The sequence below is a fragment of the Prenolepis imparis genome, unplaced genomic scaffold, assembly GCF_030444845.1.
Source record: "Prenolepis imparis isolate NDT839.2.m4 unplaced genomic scaffold, iyPreImpa1.0 SCAF_2, whole genome shotgun sequence".
Taxonomy (NCBI): Eukaryota; Metazoa; Arthropoda; class Insecta; order Hymenoptera; family Formicidae; genus Prenolepis; species Prenolepis imparis.
In genome coordinates, this window is record NW_028141160.1 from 17,738,274 (window position 1) to 17,760,286 (window position 22,013).

Sequence of the window (22,013 nt, forward strand, 5' to 3'; positions counted from 1 at the left end):
GAAATAAAAAAGTTTGAAAAAAATAAAAAAAAATAAAAAATTGAAAAAGATTGTGAAAAAAAATATTGATTTACATTTACAGCAAATAAACCTCTTTTTTAGTTCAGAAATTTAATTTTTTATTATATAGGTTTTTGGAAAGAGGGAGCATAAAATGTTGAGCTTGCACCGGGCATAAGCTAATTACGGCACTGGTTTGCGAATGACAACATCGTTCGAAGATACAACCAGACGGAAGATTATTATACAAGAGCATAATCCCTATCGATATCAGATCAAATGTTTAAAATATCTTTTTTCGATATTATGACATCACAAATAATTCTCTAATTTTGTTTCTGATATAGTAATATAAATTATCCATCAAAAATCTCATTAAGTTAAAAAAATTTTTAAGTTTGATGTTATCATTTTCTCTATGAACCATCAAGATTAATCTTTATGACGAAGATAAAATAAATGATCGGAGTTTGTCAATTCGTGATAATATTGCATCACGAAGATCACAAGTCGATCAAATCAAATGCCAAATACATATTGTGCGTATTAATCACACTGTCTGAATTTTGCTTTCAGGTAAAACGAAACCGTACCCATGTTTTCAGTGCAACAAATTCTACGCTAGAAAGAGCACCTTGATGCGTCATCTAAACAAGGAGTGCAACAAAAAACCGGAAAATGTGTGCCCCATTTGTCAGAAGGCAACCCATCAGCGATCCAACTTTATACGACATTTAAAGACGCACAGATTATCTCGTGATAATATTCTATTAATTGTCAATCATTTGAAATTGTTGCCAACCGCACCATGACAGTTACGTTAGTGAACGAATGAATGTGAATAATCCAATTTTTTGCATTAATTATTTTAATCAAACGCAGTAAATTATTCTTCTTTTGTTATTTGTTTTTAGATTCGATTATTACTTTATTATTTTACATTTTTTTCAACAATTGAATCGCGAATATTCAAAAAATATTGATAAAATATTTTTTTTTATTGTCAAATTATATAAATATTTAAAGATATATTTTTTGAATCATAGCTAATTTTTTATTTTAACATGCAGAAAATTAAATTTTTTAAATTTTTTTCATGGAAATATATAATATTATATTATATGTATATATATATATATATATATATATATATATATATATATGTAATTATATATATATTATATATATAATTTATATATATATATAATATAATATTATATTATTATTATATATGTGGAAGTATATATAAATATATATTTATATATATATATATTGTATTTATAAAATATTTTAGAATTATTGAATAATAAAAGTTGTATTTACATTACTTACTTCCAAAATGGAAAAAATTAATAATCTGTTTTCTCGTATAAAAGAATGTATCATGTTAAAAGATTGTTGCCTTACTAAGCGATTAACTTATAGTGTAATTATAATGTAATAATTGAATTTTTTTGAATTTTTGAATTTTATTATGCGCGTTTTTTTTATGAGATTGATGAAAATATTTAATTTATTCAATAATATTTTCAGCTCACTTATTCTCCAATTATTGCATTAAATGGAATATTAAATACACTTTTAACGTTAATATCGAATCATTACTGATACTCATAGAATAAAGATATATCCAACAGAGTTTTATGATAGTAATGTTAAATAATATTAATTTTTTCCGTGTTATATAATATAAAAAGTAACATTGCTAAACTTATTTATGTGAATATTGAAATCTTCTTTTTCAGCTTGATAATCAATATAGCACACAAATGTATACGCAACTTTCTTATGATTAAACTGTTATTTTATCCTGACACAATATCATACGTAACAGCTTTAAACTTGCAGATGCCAAGAGGGAAAGATAAAAAAAATTATTTCTATGATTATATAAACTACACTACATATAAAAAAATAATATTTGTATATATATTATAGTTCATGTGGCTTAGACAATTTGTTGTTTTTGTTGTGTATTGTTGTTTTTGTACAAAAAAATAAAATAAAGATACGAATTGTTTCTGCTTTATAAATATCATATAATTGGTACTTATTTAGTGCTTCATCATAATTAATAGAAACCTTTTCGAGCATAGAATTAATAAATATCAGTTAACATCAAATATTATTGGCAATAAAAATTTACTTTATTATTTTAAAAATTACGTAAAGTATCCTTTTCTAAAAAAAAATATATATAAAGTTGATACTCGCATATATCGAAGTTTACTGTTGTCGTTTTTCCGCGATGCTCATTGGCTATCAGACCATCGCGAGGATTAGCAGTTTGACAATTTGTTCAAAATAAAATTAAATAAAATAATAATATTAGTTTTAAATTAATATGTTATAATATACCTTATCCGCGATTAATATTTTTTGACAGAAATCAGCTGATAACTATCAAAAATATTAATCAATTTAAAGTATTATAACATATTATTTAAAACATTATTTAAAACATTATTTTATTTAATTTTATTTTGAACAAATTGTTAAACTATTAATCCTCGCGATGATAGCCTTTCGATGTTACGAATATAACGCACAATGCAAATAGAAACAGTCAATCAGCATCGCGGAAAAGATGCAACAATTCTTGCGAGAATCGACTTACAATTAACATACCTTTTTTAGAAGGAGATGTTATAATATTTTAAATTATTAGCTGATTTTTGTCAAAAAAATATTAATCGCGGATAAGATATAACATATTATTTAAAATATATTATTATTTAAAATATATTATTATTTTTAATAATTTCAACATATTATATACACCCCCATTACCGCTATAGAAATGATATAAAATAAACAATTTCTCACTCACCGACACGTGCAATAACGGAGTTGTAGTACGCAGCATCTTGATCTGAAAACAAAATATTCAAATTATGAATATACATATATGTGTGTCGAATATCTCATAAACAATACAGAGTAAGAAAAAATGTTTTTATTTTGCATACCTCATAGTTGCTCAGCTATCGCCCGATGCCTCCCTGGGCCTCCTCCTCCTCTCTTGATCCATAATAGCACTGACGACACTCGCGAAAACATGAATAATTACGATTGTTCGACACTTTACGCGGTACTCCCGACAAGTGAAACTTTACACGGCACTCCCGACACGTGAAATTTAACACGGCACTCCCGCCACGACGCGTGAATCGCACTGTGCATCGCATGCTACCTGTAACAAATAAAATACATATACATATTAGAATAATCTTATTATTTTGCATTATAACATACACATACACAATATAACTATAAATATGTAAGCTAAAATATTTAATTAGCAAATTTTTGCTTTATTAATATTTTTTGACAGAAAGCTGATTAAAGCGTTAATTTGCTAATTAATTTTTAAAATAATAATATGTTATAAAAATTAAAATAATATGTTTTAAATAATATGTTATAATACTCTAAATTCGATTAATATTTTTGATAGTTATCAGCTGATTTCTGTTAAAAAATATTAATCGAGAATAAGATATTATAACATATTATTTACAACATATTAGTATTTTAATTTTTTAACATATTATTATAACATATTATTTTAACATATTATTTTTAAATTTAATTATCAAATTAACGCTTTAATCAGATAATTTCTGTGAAAAAATATTAATTGAGTTTAAACAAACTTAATATTATTTTTGAAAAAATATCATTTTTTTAAACATAAAACCGAAGAATGGCGTAACGCTTGTGTTGTTCTAGTATTTCATAAATAATCTTTTTCATTTCATTAGCATCTGTTATCTTTCAGGTGATCATACATTTGTTTTGTGTGATATATTGTAGAGTTAAATGATATAATCATGCTTGCTGTCAAGACAAGATGATATTAAATAATATGATATTTGATACAAGAATTATGACAATAGTTAAGATATTTCACGCTTGATTATCGATATTTAGGCGGAAAGTATAATGACGAAAAATACAGAGCTAATTCCCGAATTGCGATAAGCAAACAGTTACTACTAGCGGGATCGTCCTGGCAAAGCAATCTGAAATAATGATACTATATAAAGCAAGATATGTGTATTGTGTTCTGCTTACGTCATAATAATATTTCGTTTGAATTAACGATGCATAGTCACGATGCATGAGAAGGCCTATTAGAGAGAAAACAAGAAGAAAACGAATCACCGATGGGATTGTATCTCAATATAAATCTCGCACAAAAAATATGCAATCAAAAAGTATCTTTTAAATTGCATATATTGCGAATGTTTTACGAAACAACTCTAACAAGAACGCATACAAAAAAGAATAAGATTATTTCATGAGTTTCGCGAAACGATATGTTAATATTGTTATAATGTATTACACTGATATTGTATTAATAGCGTATTAAGCTTCTTTTATAAACTATTTTATTTTATTATTTCTACTTATTAAACCTATGTATTTTATTACTTCTATTTATTATATTTATGTATATCTATGTATATGTGGAAAAGAGATGAAATCTTTATCATACATATATTTAGAATCAAAATATATTTTATTATCACTATATTTTGCTTTCAGCAAAAATAAATAAATAAATAAATAAATATATATTCAATCCTTTACTTATATATTTATTGTACTTATTACTTATTACTATTAATTCTTATATTCTAGTATTATTAATCTATTGAAATCTATCGCTGAATCTAGCTTTATATGAAATTACATTGAGAAGAAAAGAATTTGTTTTAATTCAATATTTTAAAATATTTAGTTATTTTCTCAATCAAATATTATTATCCTAGTTTCTTTGCAGAATGAAATATTGTCAGCTAACATTATTCTTTAGGAAGATATATAAATAATATTGTTATTAATTGCGGATCGTCAATCTATGATTTGACTGATGTAAGTTTTAATTAAATAGATAAATCAATAAATATAATTTTCAAATTTAAATAATTCAAACATTTAACGATAAATTCCATCGTGAATTATCTAAATTAATAAACATAAGATACATTAATTTTGTTATAGATTATTGGAAACTAATATAATATAGTAACAGTTATTAACTTTTTTTAGCAATATAACAATAGAACTATTAACATTTATTGATATCCAGATAATGATTTAAAGGACTTTATACATAAAACTATAAACTATTATATTATTAAATATTTTCTATTTAATAATTTTTTTTAATTTGACATTTAGACATTGTGCACCTAGTGTCGAAGTAATATCCTATAGCGAATCGATTACTTCTGAAAAAATATGAATCAATAAAATTTAAGTTATAACTATTTAAAATATTCAAAAAGATTTCTATGCAACTCTATCTTCTAGAATTGCAAATTTTTGATCGTCGAAATTTCTCGAAATGCCTCGATTTATATATCTGTAAATTATAACATAAACACTTGCTATACTAAAAATATTAGATATCAGCAATGATGAGCTAAATTTAAATTCCACAAAAATAAGTTTTAACCTTTAAACCTTTTACAACTAAAGCTATAATATATAAAAAATATAAATAAAATTAAGACGCGATTAGTCTTCCTACTAGCTGTCTGTCACCGATTGTTTATCTTATACAAAATGCTCGATTCGAATAAACCGATATATCGCGTTGTGCAAGCCATGTGTAAAAGTTAGAAGAGGCCGTCGACGAAATCAGCGATCTCACGGTCGGCCTTTCTGCGGCCTGTTTCAGAATTCAAGAGGGAGCATTGGCGCGTCAACTACGATCGACCATTCACGTGTTACAAGTGCGGCAAACGTTATACGTGGACGGACTCCCTGACGAGGCATCTACGCGAGGGTTGCGGCGTGTTGCCGAAACATAATTGTACGCTTTGCGGCAGAAAATTCCGGCGCAAGGATTATCTCTTACGTCATGAGAACAACGTTCATAAATAGGAAAATTAGTTTTTTTCGTCTTTCGAGATGGAATCCATTGTCGAGAAGAACTCTAAATTATTTTGAGAATGCGATTCCTACATATGAACGATACAAATTGCTCACAATCTTCTATTATTGATATTATTTGATTACTCGAGTACAAGTGTGATTATTTAGAAGATTAGACATCAGAAAATGGTAAGTTTTTGTAATAAAATTTTTATTTCTTTATTTTTTTTTTTTATTTCTTTGTTTCTCGATTATTTATATTGTATGTGTGTGTGTGTGAAAGATTTAAGATCGCGTTATTCGCGTTTTAAAAACGATTATTTTTAAATAATTATATTTTTCGTCAGATGTTATTTTATTTTAAAATATATGAAATAATCAAATTATCGCACAAAATGAGAAGTCAAACTAGTGTAATTTAGTTCATCAAAAATGATTATTATTATTATACAATATGTTCCTGAAAATGACGGCCTGTTTAAAGAAGGTGATCATAAACACTGTGTGAAGAACGCATATTTGATAAAATAAATAATTTATAATAATGATTTTGCAGCTTGTATTTTAATATTGTGCGCAAGAAATTGCATGATAATCTCTCCAAAAATTTATAATTCAATAGCACGTTTATATTTTAACAATTTCTCTTCTTGATGATATTTATCTCATTAAATATGCATATGTTTTATAAAAGCGATTCGGTTTACATAATAAATTATTTTAACTATTGATTTTATTTAAAGAAATATTTTTAAAGAGATATTTATATGTGTTGTTTATTTGAGAAGAAAATGAAGGACAATTTTATATACATATTTAAAATAAGAAAATACAGAATTTTTTCAACGAAACATTGACTAAGCTGTGAAACATTTGCTTGTTTAAAACAGCAAAAACAGTTTGAAAAGCGATGGGTTATATTAATGTCTTTTACGTTATATTAATGTAAAAACACATAATTTCTATGATTGCACGACTTATTGTTTTCACGCGAGTATACTTAAATACAAAGACATTAAGCTATGAATATAAAATTATAGCTTTTTATCATCGGCGAACAACGGCACATATTAGAATTAGAATTGTGTGTACCAGCCACAGTTTTTCGTACTTGTGTATAATTTATTATTTTTAAAACAAGACCGAAGGAGCGTGTATTATATATATTAGGAAAATATATCTAGTAAAAATTGTATCTATATAAGTATTTTGTGTAGTGGATGTAAGAATGATATAAGAACTATGAAAAGACGAAAAATTGTGCAGGGGAAAAATTTAAACATCGATAAAGGACGTAGATTGATGCGTTTACAATATGAAGTGATATATAATTTATATATAATGGAAAATAAATGCGAAAATATATAAAAAAATTAAATATGTATACGTTATATTTAAAAAAATGAATAAGCAATATTGTATAATAAACTTTAACGATATATAAGTTATAAACGTTCACTTAACAATAATTTGCGATTATTATTGTAAATGTGTCAATGGCAATGAATTATCATATAAGAGAATATGTAGAATTGTATAAAATAATAGAACGATTTTCTAAATGATGGAATCTAGCGTTAAAGTAGAAAATATAGCATTGATACATTTTCTGATCTGCATTTTTTTTTTTGTTAATAGCATTGCTGTTCCTATAATTAAATAGAAATTAATATTTTTACAGTCGTAATCTTATTGTTGTATTTTTTGTTATACATTTATGAAAAAACGAGGATATATTTAAAATAATTTTTTCAAATAAAGCTTTAAAAAGAAAGAATGGTGTATTAAATATTAAAATTGCGATATAATAATATGTATCCGTATCATATATTAACAAGAGGTAATAATAATTGTATAGAATAACGAATTAAAAAAGAACAAAAAATATTTAAACGTTTGTGACACATTTGATAAAATAATCTAATAAAATAATCGATACGGCCACATTGGAGATGATATAAATTAGCAATACAATTTAGTTAATTAACATATCATTTAAATCAACAACATAAGATACGCATAGTTTATTTTATGTGAACGGATTCTCAGATGTATTAGTATCACTTTCGAATACATTAATATGTCATGTTGTTGTTTTTTTCCAGATTCGACACAATACAATACGTCAGACTATTATAAAAGACTGGGCAGACACTTTTGCTCGACATGTGGAAAAGAGTATAGATGGATGCAGTCATTGATCAGACACGAACGAGAGGAGTGCGGAAAGGATCCGCAGTACAGTTGTCCCGTTTGCAATATGAAGATCCGACATAAGTGGATGCTGAAAAAACACCTGATCAAATTCCATCGCATGACCATTCCAAACGGCGACAATATTTAAAATGATCGAACAAATCTACATAATATTATATCTGACCGAAAATTCTTTTATTACAAATCTTGTTTTTTTTTCTTTTCGTAGAAAAAATTAGCTTTTTAAATAACATTTTTCAAAATTGAAATAATAGAAAATATGTGTAAGGCAGGGATAATAAAATTGTTGAAGCGAATGTCATCATTTTCAGATTTCCACAATTCGGCTACTCTCTATTATTATCAATTATATATATATATATATATATATATATATATATATATAAAATTTTCTAATCCACAATACTTAAATAACAACTTTAATAAGAATAATTTTTGATAATTAATTTATATTAGCAATTCCATATATGTGTAGACAGTGTCATATTCGGAGGAGACACCTTGTTCTATTAAAGAAAATAATTTTAATTTTTCAATTTAATTTTTCATTTTGAGTGAGGAATTATTTTTTTTCGAAATTTAATGACAAGAGAATATGACAGTATTCTGTCTTTTTCTGTGATAATAAAGCATTTAAGGAAAGTAACGATTGGAAAATTATTTTAATGAATGTTATATTTGTTCAGAAATTAATTATTAATTGTTATATTTTTCATTATAAAAAAATTCATGTGCATTTTAATAAAAATTACTATCAGCGATAATTTTATTACTTAAAATACATTTGCTTTATTTTATACAATTGCTTTATAATTGATGACAATTGATATACAAATAAGGAAATATTTAGAAAAGTACTGATTATCTAAATAAAAACTGTAAATATATAAAATATGTCCATTATTTTTATATCCTACATATATATACATATGTATATATACACATATACGAATATGCGGACCAATATGTATAGACTATAGAATAACAAAAGAAGTACGTGAAGATTACTAATTATGCTAATTTACTATGCGAACTTTCAGCGAAAAAATTAAACTTGTGTTCTATTTCGATTTTAAGTTTATTCTTAGAAAAAAAACTTTTAAAGAGACTCGACTGTGTGACTTAAAGCAGTGAAGTTTATTTCATGACAAACATAAAACGAAATAATTTCTTTAGAAAAGGTAAAAAAGAGCTAATGAATTTCGATGCCACAACGAAGAATTAAAAAGGAATGTAAACCTGAGTCGTGATTATTATAATTCGCTGATTTTTCAACAATCTGTTCGTATTTAATTATATATATAATTTTTAATTATAATGTTAATGTTTATTAATGTTAATATTTGTTTTTAGATTTAAAGATGATGCGATATTAATTTTGTATTTTAGATTAACTAATACGTGCAAAGTTCTTCATAAAATATTTGTTATTTGTTATTTTTACCTATAATATATAGGTAAAAATCTGTTCTTTTTCTCTGTTCGTTCTCTCTGTTCTTTATAATAATTATATTATAAAGAATGTAATTCTGCCGATGGAGGAAGGGGAAAGGGGAAGAATTGGAGACCTTGATTGTGAAAACATGTACTGATAGTATCCTTTTTTTCAGGTTACATCAAGCCCCATAGACCCCAAGATTATCACAGACGGTACCGCGGTAAATACACGTGCGACGCATGCGGTAAGGAATACACGTGGAAACCATCTCTAACGAGGCATAAACGCGAGGAGTGCGGTAAGGAACCGCAGTATACATGTCCGGTGTGTAACGTGAAGATTCGTCGCAGTGGCCAACTCAAACAACATTTGCTTTACGTTCATAACTGTATGTTACGTTCATAACCTAATCTAACCTAACCAATGAATATATGTGTATATAAATGTAAATAATAAAATCAAAGAAACGACGTTACGTGTCCTCATCCTTCATTTCTGTCAACTACTTGAATATAAAATTAGTCGAGTCGTGATTATTATAATTTGTTGATCCTCCAATAATCTGTTTGTGTTTAATTATGTATATAATTTTTATTATAGTTAATGTTTATTAGTGTTAATATTTATTTTTAGATTTAAAGATGATACGATATTAATTTTGTATTTCAGATTAACTAATACGTATGCAAAGTTTCCCATAAAATATATTTGTTACTTGTTATTTTTACCTATTATATACACTCTGGTCTTTATAATAATTATAATATAAAGGACGGTACAATGGGAGATACAATACGAAGGGAGATAGAGAATATAGACGATGGAAAGAGTGGAATGTAGAAAGACTATTCACCCAAAGTTCCATCGAAAGAAATAACTCTTGCAAATATGTTCTACATTTAAGTTTATGCCCTTAGAATTAGCTGTATTTTAAGCTTGCCCTTAGAAATGATCTTTGAAGAAACTCCATTAAGATTTATGGTATCAAAATTTATTTATTTGCGATAACGAATCTAATCTTTTCTTCAGAAAGTGAAGCAGTGCTGTTAATAACAAACATATACAAACTTCGCCCGTGACGAAAAACCAAAAATGAATATGAATCTAACGAAATTGCAATACACGTACTGATAACGTATATACTTTCTTTTCAGATTACGGCAAATACAACAAGTTCAGTTACAAACAACATCATAGTAAATACATCTGTGACGTATGCGGTAGAGCGTATAAATGGAAACGATCTCTTACGAGGCACAAAAGCGAGGAGTGCAATAAGGAGCAGCGATTCATATGCACTCTTTGCGGCAAAAGATTCACACACAAGCATCATCTGAAATACCATGAACAACACCTTCACTGAAAAGGAAAATAAATTTTCTAAAACTTATTGACAACGTTAATAATTTAGCAAATTTCAATGCAACAAATATAGAATACGAAGCTTTATATATAGTTTGAGACATAATCCCGGTAAAAAATTTTTTATATATAAAATTATATATAACAACTTAAAATTATATTGAAATATATAAAATTCTATATAATAAGTTATGTATAAATAGAATTTTATATATTTCAATATATATAATTTTAAGTTGTTATATATAATTATATATAAAAAATTTTGTACCGGGATGGTTGATGCGGATTTGATCGAACATTTATATTCCGAATGAACAAATCAAATATATAAATAAAACTAAGCAAGAAAAAAATTGATACTATATGTTTTTATTCTTCATTTCTATTCACCGTTTGAATATCAAGTGATTGAATGATTGTTGAGTGATTATTTGTATGTATTCCAAAAATAATGGACGAATTCAAATTTATAAAAATATTAAGCATTTCATGTTTCGAGAAAGGTATGCGAGAAATTAAAATTTCCTTACATATGTACGTCCATTATTTTTGTCCTCTATACAAATATAAGAAATAGTATAATGCGAAGATAGAGAATAGAAAATGAAATGCGAAATAGTTACAGTCATCGTTCTTTCACCGAGGAATCTAATATTTGCGAACCTATTCTTTATTCTGATTTTAGCTTTTTTTAGAAGGAAAGATCTTTGATAAAACTCAATTAGCTTATGATAATAAAATTTATTCAAATTGAATAATGAACTTGATGAAATAATTTTCTTTTCAGAGAATAAAGTATCACACTAATAAATTTCGACATCATGACAAAGAATTAAAAAAGAATGTAAACCTGAGAAAGAGAGAGATTGCAATAGATTATAAGAGCCCACACTGATAATGTCTTTCCTTTTCAGGTCGCAGGGAGAAGAGATTACAAGTTCAGCACAGATGCAAATATACTTGTGACGCATGCAAGAGAGTATATACATGGAGATGTTCTCTAAGGAGGCATATACGCGAGGAGTGCGGCAAAGAGCGGCATTTTACATGCGCTCCTTGCGACAAGAGATTCAAGCACAAGCATCATTTAAAGGAGCATCGTATGACACAACTTCATAAACAAACCGTGAAAAGAAAATCAAATTCCTTAAGACGTCGTGTTACTAATTAACTTCGCAAATCTATATGTATTAACGATATACAAGATAAAAATTCGCAATAATCAATTGGATGAATAAATATAGAAAATAAATGAAAATACACAATATATGTGTGTGCGAAATGATATATATTCTCGTTTTTTATTTCTATTCATCGTTTAAATATCAAATTGTTGAGTTGTGATCGTTACAGTTTGTTAGTTTTTATTAATCTATTAATGATCGTTTATTTTAAATCAAGTTTAGTCTAAAAATGGTGAATTTAAATGTATTAGAATATTAAATATTTTGTGTTTCAAAAGAATTGTGTGGGAAATGGATTTTTTATTATGACATGTTGTCGAGAAAGTTGATTAATCATATTTAATGTTTGTGTATATTATTCAAATTTCAAGTTTTCAATTTAATTATTATTAGGAATCAATTATTTTGGTGAATAAGTACGAGTAATTATTGCGGTGGTGGCCAAATATTAAAAATAATTTCTTAGTTAATTCCAAATAGTTATAGTTTCGTGGTTAATTAAAAATAATTTTTTAATTAATTAATTAATAATTGATCAATTTGAATCAATCTTTCTTAATCTTTGAAAAAAATTAATTCGATTCATTGAATCTGACAATGAATAACATTTTATTCAAATACATGCAAAAAACATATGTTTTCATCGTTGATTCACGTATTTAAAATACGATGTACTTGTCTCAAAAAGTGTAATTTGTTACGTTAAAAAATTAGTTATACTATAAATATTTTAGGCAGTTCTGATAGCACTGAAACCTCTAAAAAACAATCATCTCTTTGTCGTGGTTGCGGAAAAATTTACTTATGGAAGAAACATCTGGACCAACATCAGCAAAAAAGTAAATGTGGAATCGAGCAATTGAATGAGTGCCCATATTGCAATCGAAAATTTAAGTTGAAGATTAAACTCACAAAGCATATTAATAAAGTTCATACGAAATAACTTAAGACGGAGGCCAATCCGCTGATATAATATTCAGATATTTTTATTAAATCTTAAACCTCTTAATATCAAGATATTTTAAATTCTTAAGATTATTATTATATATATCTCAAGAAATCTATATAATTATAATTATATAATATTATATCTATATAATTATAACTATATAATATATTATAATTAATTATAATATTTATATATATATATATACAATATACATTATAATAATCTTAAGAATTATATTCTGTTTAATATCTTGTTAGCGCTATATGACTCTCTGGAAAACAGAGTACAAGATATACTTATTACTTATTAGATATACTTGAGGACGTTTATGTAAAAAATAAAATAATTGCATATTATTACAATTATTAAAGAATTCACACGCACACACACACATCAATATTGTTATTTTCGCATTTATTAGAAAAGAAAAAATATAATTATATTTTTAATAATAGTAAAAAATTATTTTCTTGAATAATTGCAGCAAAAAGATTATATAAAGATTATATGAGTTATTTTATTTTACTTTATAATAATTTTATTTTATTACTTTACTAATTTTTAACTTTACTTTATATACGTATTTTTTATATACAGAAATGTAGCAATATTGTAATACAATCGAAATTTATTTATATATTTCTTAAAAACGTGAGTTATTGAAGCACAAATTTTATGATAAAAATCTAAAATTTTAAAGATTGTGTTTTTTCGTTAGTATGGTTAATTTGTGTGTATGCGTATATGTATGTACATATATTTACATATGTATAAATATATATATATATATATATGTATTTATATATACATACAACAATTATATATATTATGTATATGTATTGTACTTGTACATATATACATACAACAATTTTGAATATATTCCAAACATAAATTTGTAAAATGAGTTTTCTTATATTAAACATTTCATAAAATTTACTTTAAAAATACTTATTCTACGTTTTTAAATTTTATGTAAAGAAATACTTTTTTCTCGATTTTCTATGGATGGCGATATATTTTTTATAGTTTAGTGCAAAATATACTCATAGTTACGTACAAAAACTTTATACTTACTTGTATGAAATAATATTCAAAACTAAGAATATTTTACGTACAACATATATATTTGTGTGTGTGATATATTAATGTGATATTCAAATTTTTACTCTGACTTTGTTATAAATCTGACTTTGTTATAACAATCATAAATTTGAATAAAATTTTGATAAATATTTACTGATAATTTCACTATACATTTGTTCTTAATTAACATCTCAATATTATCTATATTACACAAGAATTAAAATTAATATTAAAAATACTGTTAATTGATTTTTTTCTTCTATTTTTCTTTTCTATTTAATTTTATATAATAATCAAAATAAAAGTCATTCTTTTGCTAGAAAAACAAATATTATTTACGTATCATCGAGCCACGTACTCCGATATATGTATATTTTTTAATAATATCAACTGTTATATATTGTTAAATGTATTAAGAAATCAATTAATCACTTATAAAATTTTACCAAAAATTTAAAAATATTTAAAAAATAATGTATATCCATATATAAATTGCAAATTTTAAGATTAATGTAATAGTACTAATACCGATAGTATATAGAAAAATATAATTATATACATGTCACTCGATAACATTATACTGATATTTGTAGCAGTCGGCTTTTATTTCATTTATTATATGAAAACACGAGAGCAAAATATTTATAAATAATATTTTTGTGTTAACAATTTTTTAATTTCTTATATTCATATCAATATCGAGATTATTATTATAAAATTTTCTTATGTGTATACAATATAACTGAATGTTTAATGCCGATATCATGAAAATTTCAATTATATGTCGTACTTGCTGTTCAGTATTAATATTAATAAGGATTTTTAAGAATGCGATTTTATAAAAATGAAGGTAAATACGATAGAGAATCGCCGCGCATGCGCGCGCGAAATTACTCAGATTAATCTCTCATTTATGACATATTGCGGATGATTTTGAGGAGAAAATCGAGATTAGAAATCTTGCCAGACTGCACAGAAATCAGATCTAGAGATTTAATTTTCTCAGATGACGGACTTTCTAGCATGCACACCATCGACGCTAAACTCGGCGGTTAGTCCGACATCAATGAAAACAAGATTATTGCATATATGTTTCAGGCCGGACATCACGGAAGTATCGCTCGAGGAGATCCTACCCCTGCAACACGTGTGGCAAGACGTACAAATGGAGAGAATCATTAAGTCTACATAAACGAATGGAGTGCGGTATTGAACCACGCTTCGCCTGCAGCGTCTGCGGCAGAAGATTTAAACACAAACATCATCTCATAAAACATCATAAAGCGATTCATAAATATGTTTAATAAGAAACAAAGCGAATCGATATGTTTTTGTTTTTTATATTTACAGACGATGAGGCAAACCTTGATCGTGCAAAAAGAAAAAAATATATTAATAGAAATAAAACGTTGAGAAATGACATTCAAACAATCTGTCACATCTGAAGAGAAATTGTATAATCCCATTTTCTCGGATTCCTATTTTCAAATTTTATTTTAATTAAAAATTGATGTGTTGCACGATTGCAATAAATAATAAAATAAACGTTATCATTCAATCCAATAAAACTGTTGGACTAAATAAGAGTTTATAATTTTCTTAATTTATTTTGTTGTGTGTAAATAGTGTTGGACGGATTTCACGTTTCCTACATGCACGATTCATACGATTCTATCTTTCAGATAAAGTGGGTCAAGTGACAGTGTTTTTATGTCAGTTTTGCAACAAGAGCTCGGAAATCATTGTATACTCATCTGCAACAATGTGGCAGAATTTGAATATGCGTTTTGCAGCAGAAGATTCTAATGCAAATATTATTTCAAGTAACACATATGATACACATTGATACATAAAATCATAAGATTTACATAAGATTCTTGGATAATTAAAACTAATTCATTTAATTAATTTTTAGTTAATCTTTAGTTAATTTCTTACATGTGTGTGACTGAGTGTGATAGAATATAGCATGAATAATAGCGAAATTTTAAAAATAATTAAACGCGGATATGATAACTGTATAACTTGTAACTAATTCATAGATTAATATATTAATGACAATTTTTCTTAATACCGTAATAAAGCTAAAGTTATTTGCCATTTTTATTTGCCCTTCTTTATGCCCTTTATTATAAATTGAAAGATGCAATAAATTTAAAGATGCAAATTTCAAGTTATATGCAGAATAAACAACATATATGACATATGTAATATATAAAAATATATTTCTAAAAAAAAATGAAAACACATGCCAAGTATATAAAAAAGTATATTTATATCCAACAAATTAAAGTTAAAAAAAAGAACAAAAATTTAAGATACATATTAAAATTTATTATATGTTTATTATATGTTTGTAATAAGTAATAAATAGCAATAAAGTATTAGTGCAATGTATTATTTTTTTGTTATAATAACTTTTCGTTCTTTTATGATTGCTGCTAATATAAAATATGTTCCTTATATCGAAACTATATATAAACTTTAGCAAGACATTAAAATATGGAAAAATGAAAAATATTATGTTAAAATTATATTATCTATATACAATATTTTCGCTGTCACAGAAGGTATTGCCATAACATTATTGCGATATACGATTTTTAAAATAATAATATCAATAATTAATTTTTTAACAGATAATTATAGTCTTTTAATAATCGAATTTAATATGTTATGTATGTATGTATGTTTGTATTTTTATTAATGCAATATTAAGATTAAGATTTATTAAGCTTTATTCAGATTTAACATTAATTGTAAAGGGAGATTAATGAGCATTATGAGATTATTGCGTGAATCACATTAATTCATCAAAGAGTCGATAATTTTATTTAAAAAGAATGATATTGCTGGGTTTGTTATTATCTAATTTATAAAATGCCATCTTTTTTTCGAGGAGTATAAAAAATTGATGAAGAAAATTGACTTTACTGTAATATGCACGCACGCACCATTTATTATTTATCTTTCAGATGGAATGACTGTGATAGCGTTTCGGTGCAAACTGTGCGGCAAGATCTACGCCCGAAAATCTTCATTGCTCGGTCATCTACGACTTTGTGGCAAAGAGCCCAAGTACAGCTGTGTTCTTTGCGGCAAGAAGTTCAAGTACAAACACAGACTAACGTCGCATCTTACAACAAACGTACACGCGATGAAACTACGGCAACGATAAATTGCAAGGATCAGAATTGATTCAAGAATGTTCGTAAAACACGCTCGACATTCTGTTGCATTGTAATATAAACGTGTATATATATATTTTGTCAATTAAATAAATATTCAATTTTATATTCATTAATAAAAGTTATCTTTTGATGAATCCCATAACACTTATTGTTAATTTTTAAAGAATATTTCACTACAGATTGTTCGTCATATTATCATTTAGTAAATGAAACCGAACAATCATTGCTTTCAATCATTTCAAAACGATTCAATGAACATATGTATGTATATCGCTTTACATATATAACTAGATGTGTATTGTTTATATAAAATCCTCTTAAAAAATATGCAAATTTAATTTTTACATAAATATATTTTTTTCTTTCTAGCACTTAAGTACAAATATAAATTTTAAAACTTTAATGTCTGGAATATATATCGTCAGATGGATTAAATACAAGTGCAATTAAATATAAGAGTTTTAGCAAAAAAGTTAATAAAAAAATATGAATATATACAAATTTCTCAGCTGAAAGTATTTTCACTCAAAGAAGGCATGAATTACAATAGATTACGATTGTAACATACGTCATGTCTCGTTAATGTTGTTCGATGAACGCGGCATTTGGTTTGGTAGCGTAAAAAACGGCGACTTATGCAACTTATGGTTTTTAGGATTTCTTAAATATTATGAAAATTTTTCTTCTCTTTTTCAGTCTGTCTAAGACGGAAGACGTGGAACTGCGCACAATGCGGTAAGCGTTACCTATGGCATGGCTCTTTGAGGAATCACATACGACTGGAATGCGGCAAAGAGCCGACCTTCAAGTGTCCCGTCTGTGGCAGGAAGTTCAAGCACAAGCATCGCTGGCAATCGCACGCGAAATGCATGCACAGCATTAAATTGTAACGCGCGAGAAATTTTGCGGAAAGAGTTGCACATAGGACTCCCCGATGACATGATTGCTTCACGTACATCGTATACTTTGACGTAATTTAGAGAGCTTATGCGAAAAAGTATATTGCAGCGGAGCAGCAGAAATACACGAAATCGTATCTCAAATCGTGTTCGTATTATACTTAATGATTAAATAAGAGGAGAGAACAGAGCTTTATAAGAAAATCTATATTTTGTAATAAGACGCGAAACAAGCGATTTTTACAATTCTGCGTGTTATTAAATTTTACAGTTTGGTTAATATATTAGATGTAATGACTTAAACACACATTTATGTGAAGTCAGTATTATATTTGGATTTCTAGAATACTCTATAAACTACAGATTGTTCGTCTGTATTTCTTTGATTTTGAATTTGTGTACGTAATTTATTAATCTCCTAACGTAGGTACTTCTTAAAATTCCTATTAATAAAAAATATTGTTTCAATCATCATCCTTTGATTTATTAGTGGAGTATATTTCTCCTTTATTGCTACTTTCAAACTGATGTATATCATTGTAGCAGAGAAAATGACGCTATTGTTAATCTCGGTTCTTTAAACATATAATATATTAAACATTATATTTCTATTTTTATTGTCGCAAAATATATATTTTCTTTTGTATTACTGATGTTTAACAAGATTGTTAACAACAGGAATATTGTAAAAATAGTAAATATATATATTGCAGCTTTCTGTTAGTTATAATAAAATTGTAATGCGCACGCGAAGATCGTTTATCAAATAATTTTTATCAGATTTTTGATGTTATAATTTTTTTGATGTTATGAAATTATTTTTTTTTAAAGTTTCGAACCGTTCGAATGATACAATACACATTTCACACAAATGTAAATTATTTTTTGTAGTATTGCATCCATTACATATTGGAATGTTTTTTTTTTATTATTAGTTATAAAAATGTGCTATTTTGATATATCGACGAACTCTAAGGCGAAAGATTTCAATTTGTCCTGATTCTGTTTATTCATGCTTGAAAGAATATTTTTTTAAAAGATTGTCAATGTGCTTTGTAATTTCATCTTGCGCAGAATTTTCTTCCTTTCTTCCTTACAGAAGCGATCGTATGTGACAATATTCGAAACAAGGTAATCAGTAGTATATGTATGTATAAATAAAATATTTTTCCGTATATCGCATATCAGACAATAAAGGAAGGGATCTAATCCTGTCGATAAAATGTATCCAAGAAAGTGTGTGTGACGTGCAAAAATATCAATTATTCAATATAATGATTTAAGATCAGCTCCTCGAACAGCGAGATGCACTAAATCGAGGTAGCAATTACTGTGACGCGCTTTCGATGTTGCGATCAAAAAAAGCGAATCAAGCAAACGATTTAATGATCACCCCCCGCTCTCTCTTTTCAGTTTCTTCTCTGAAGTCCTGGTCTTGTTATCGATGTGGCAAGCGGTACATATGGCGGGATTCGTTGAAGAAACACCTACGAGTCGAATGCGGAAAGGATCCTACCTTCGAGTGTCCGATTTGTGGAAGGAAATTCAAGCACAAACACCGGTGGCAGTCACATGCCAGATTGATTCACTATATTAATATATGACCGAATCACGAACCTATCGATCAATTGTGAAGCAATCGATACGAGTGAACGGAATGTTCTTGACTTTTTTCTCGTCATATTATAACGAATGGAATATATTTTATTCTAAAACGTATTTTTTCTCCTTTTTTTATTTATGATAAATGTTTGTCAAGATATATGTATATCACATTGTACAATACATTTTTGTTAGGAAATACTATTTCTTTGATAATTTGAGAAACACAATAGTTTTTTTATTTCTTAATGATGATTGTTTTCAACTTAATCTCTTCGTTAATCTTTCTATTAATTTTCCTGTATCATTGCTTTAAATTAGAATAGCAGTTTTCTTGTAAATATGAATATATCATCAAAATCTTCTGTTCTTAGAATATAGAATATAAGAAGTATCATCGAAGTTATTTCGAAGATATAGTTATTGATAATATTTATGTTTGTTTTTTGAGACTGTTTAAGAAATGACAATGTAAAAATTGAAGACGTGCTTAAACGGCATTAAACAATTGTAAATAAAATATTTCAAAAACATCTTGTAAGCATTTTTTCGTTCATATCCTATTGCTAATTTCTACGTTACATTTTTTACATATATAATATGTAATAAAATTATACATATATATTTATGACAGAAAAAAGTTTCAGCATATATGATAGATGTTCTCAGGACATTAATCCGTCAATTGTTATCCGTCAATTGTTATCCTTCAATTTGCAGCATAAAAACAGATCTAAGCAGATGCTCTTTATATTCACAAATTCACAATCAATAACATACTTAGTGATTAATAAATATTTCAAAATCTCAATTTTTTCAATCATATCTATAGATATATCTTGTTCGAAAGTCTTACTAACCGGAAGTTACTGTCACTTTCAGGGGACGAGACTCACGGAAAATTGAACTTCGAATTTATCGAATCTACGACTTCGATAATTTCTCCAAACTGCAGAAGGGAGTACGAAAATAGGGTTCAACTACTACGCAAAGAGTATCTAACGAACTATCTAATGGAACGCAATTTCGTCTGTCCGATATGCAATAAGACCTTTAAACGGAAGTATCATTTAAAAAGACATATGAATGCAAAGTCACACGAACGTGACAAATTGCGCTTTTAAGAGTCAATTATTATTCAAAATTTTGGAACGCGCGCGCACGCATATGTTAAATTTTTCGTAAAACAGAATATTTAATTTTATTATATAAGGAAGATAAAAAACACACATATATGTATATACATATATGCGATATTATCTACTTAACAAAAAATAAAATAAATTTCTTATAATCTAAAAATTTTTTTGACAAATGTTTCTTTTCTCAGATACAACAAAGATGTGTCACTTGCAAATAACATATTCTAATATATATATATATGTATATATATACACATATATGCAAAAGAGAAATTCATATGTTACGTATAAATCCTTGGATATTTATATGTTCTTTTTTTTTCGATTTAATCACATTTAGTAGTTAATTAAACATGTATTTCATATAGTAATTTAAGTTTATTTTTACTCGAGAAACAATTTGCACTTTCTAATACATCTTTGTTATATCAATAAATAATTATTATATGACACTTATTTGTATGATATATCGCTCAAAGGTAAAAAAAAGCATTAAAAATTTAAGTATTCGTGTGTATGTGTGTGTGTGTGTGTAGTTACATGTCTTTTTCTATCTTTAAGATATCGAAAAAGAAAACAATTTTTGTATGAAAAAATAAATTGATACTTTTTATTTTACTTAAATATATTACTTATATAAATATATTACTAATTATTGAATTTATTTGCTTGTATTCCTTTCTTGTTATTAATAAACTATATACATAATATTATATATAAATATGGATAAAGCTTTACTTTAAGAAGATGCTAACATAAAAACACACTTTCTGGAGATTTTTATTTAAAAAATAAGATAAAGAGCAAAAATGCATCTATTGCATTATAGATTAGTAATATTGGATTTATGATTTATTAAATTCTTATGTTTTAGCCGAAACTATAATTTAAAAGGAGAAAGACTAAAGTATTATTAGACTCAATTATTTATAATTGTACATATTAATATAACTAAATCTCTGTTAGAATTGATTTTTCGAGACTATTTATCATCAAATTTGCATCTAGGAACTTTTTAAAAAAGCAATAGTACTCTGCGTTGATACCACTGCTT

General features: G+C 26.2%; 2 protein-coding genes across 8 annotated transcripts in view; one reads left to right on the top strand and one right to left on the bottom strand.

Annotated features, from left to right (window-relative positions):
• LOC145949131 (longitudinals lacking protein, isoforms A/B/D/L-like) overlaps positions 1-22,013 on the top strand; it is a 236,757-nt gene that overhangs the window by 200,726 nt on the left and 14,018 nt on the right. The window lies entirely within an intron of this gene.
• The window catches only part of LOC145949144 (uncharacterized), an 88,466-nt gene that overhangs the window by 42,632 nt on the left and 23,821 nt on the right, over positions 1-22,013 (bottom strand). Inside the window, exons 4-5 of the mRNA XM_083058978.1 lie at positions 2,970-3,193; positions 2,831-2,872 (exon numbers count right to left, since the gene is read on the bottom strand). Coding sequence (XP_082915104.1) covers positions 2,985-3,193 — 209 coding nt within the window. The 3' untranslated portion in view covers positions 2,831-2,872; positions 2,970-2,984. The remainder of the gene's footprint in view (positions 1-2,830; positions 2,873-2,969; positions 3,194-22,013) is intronic.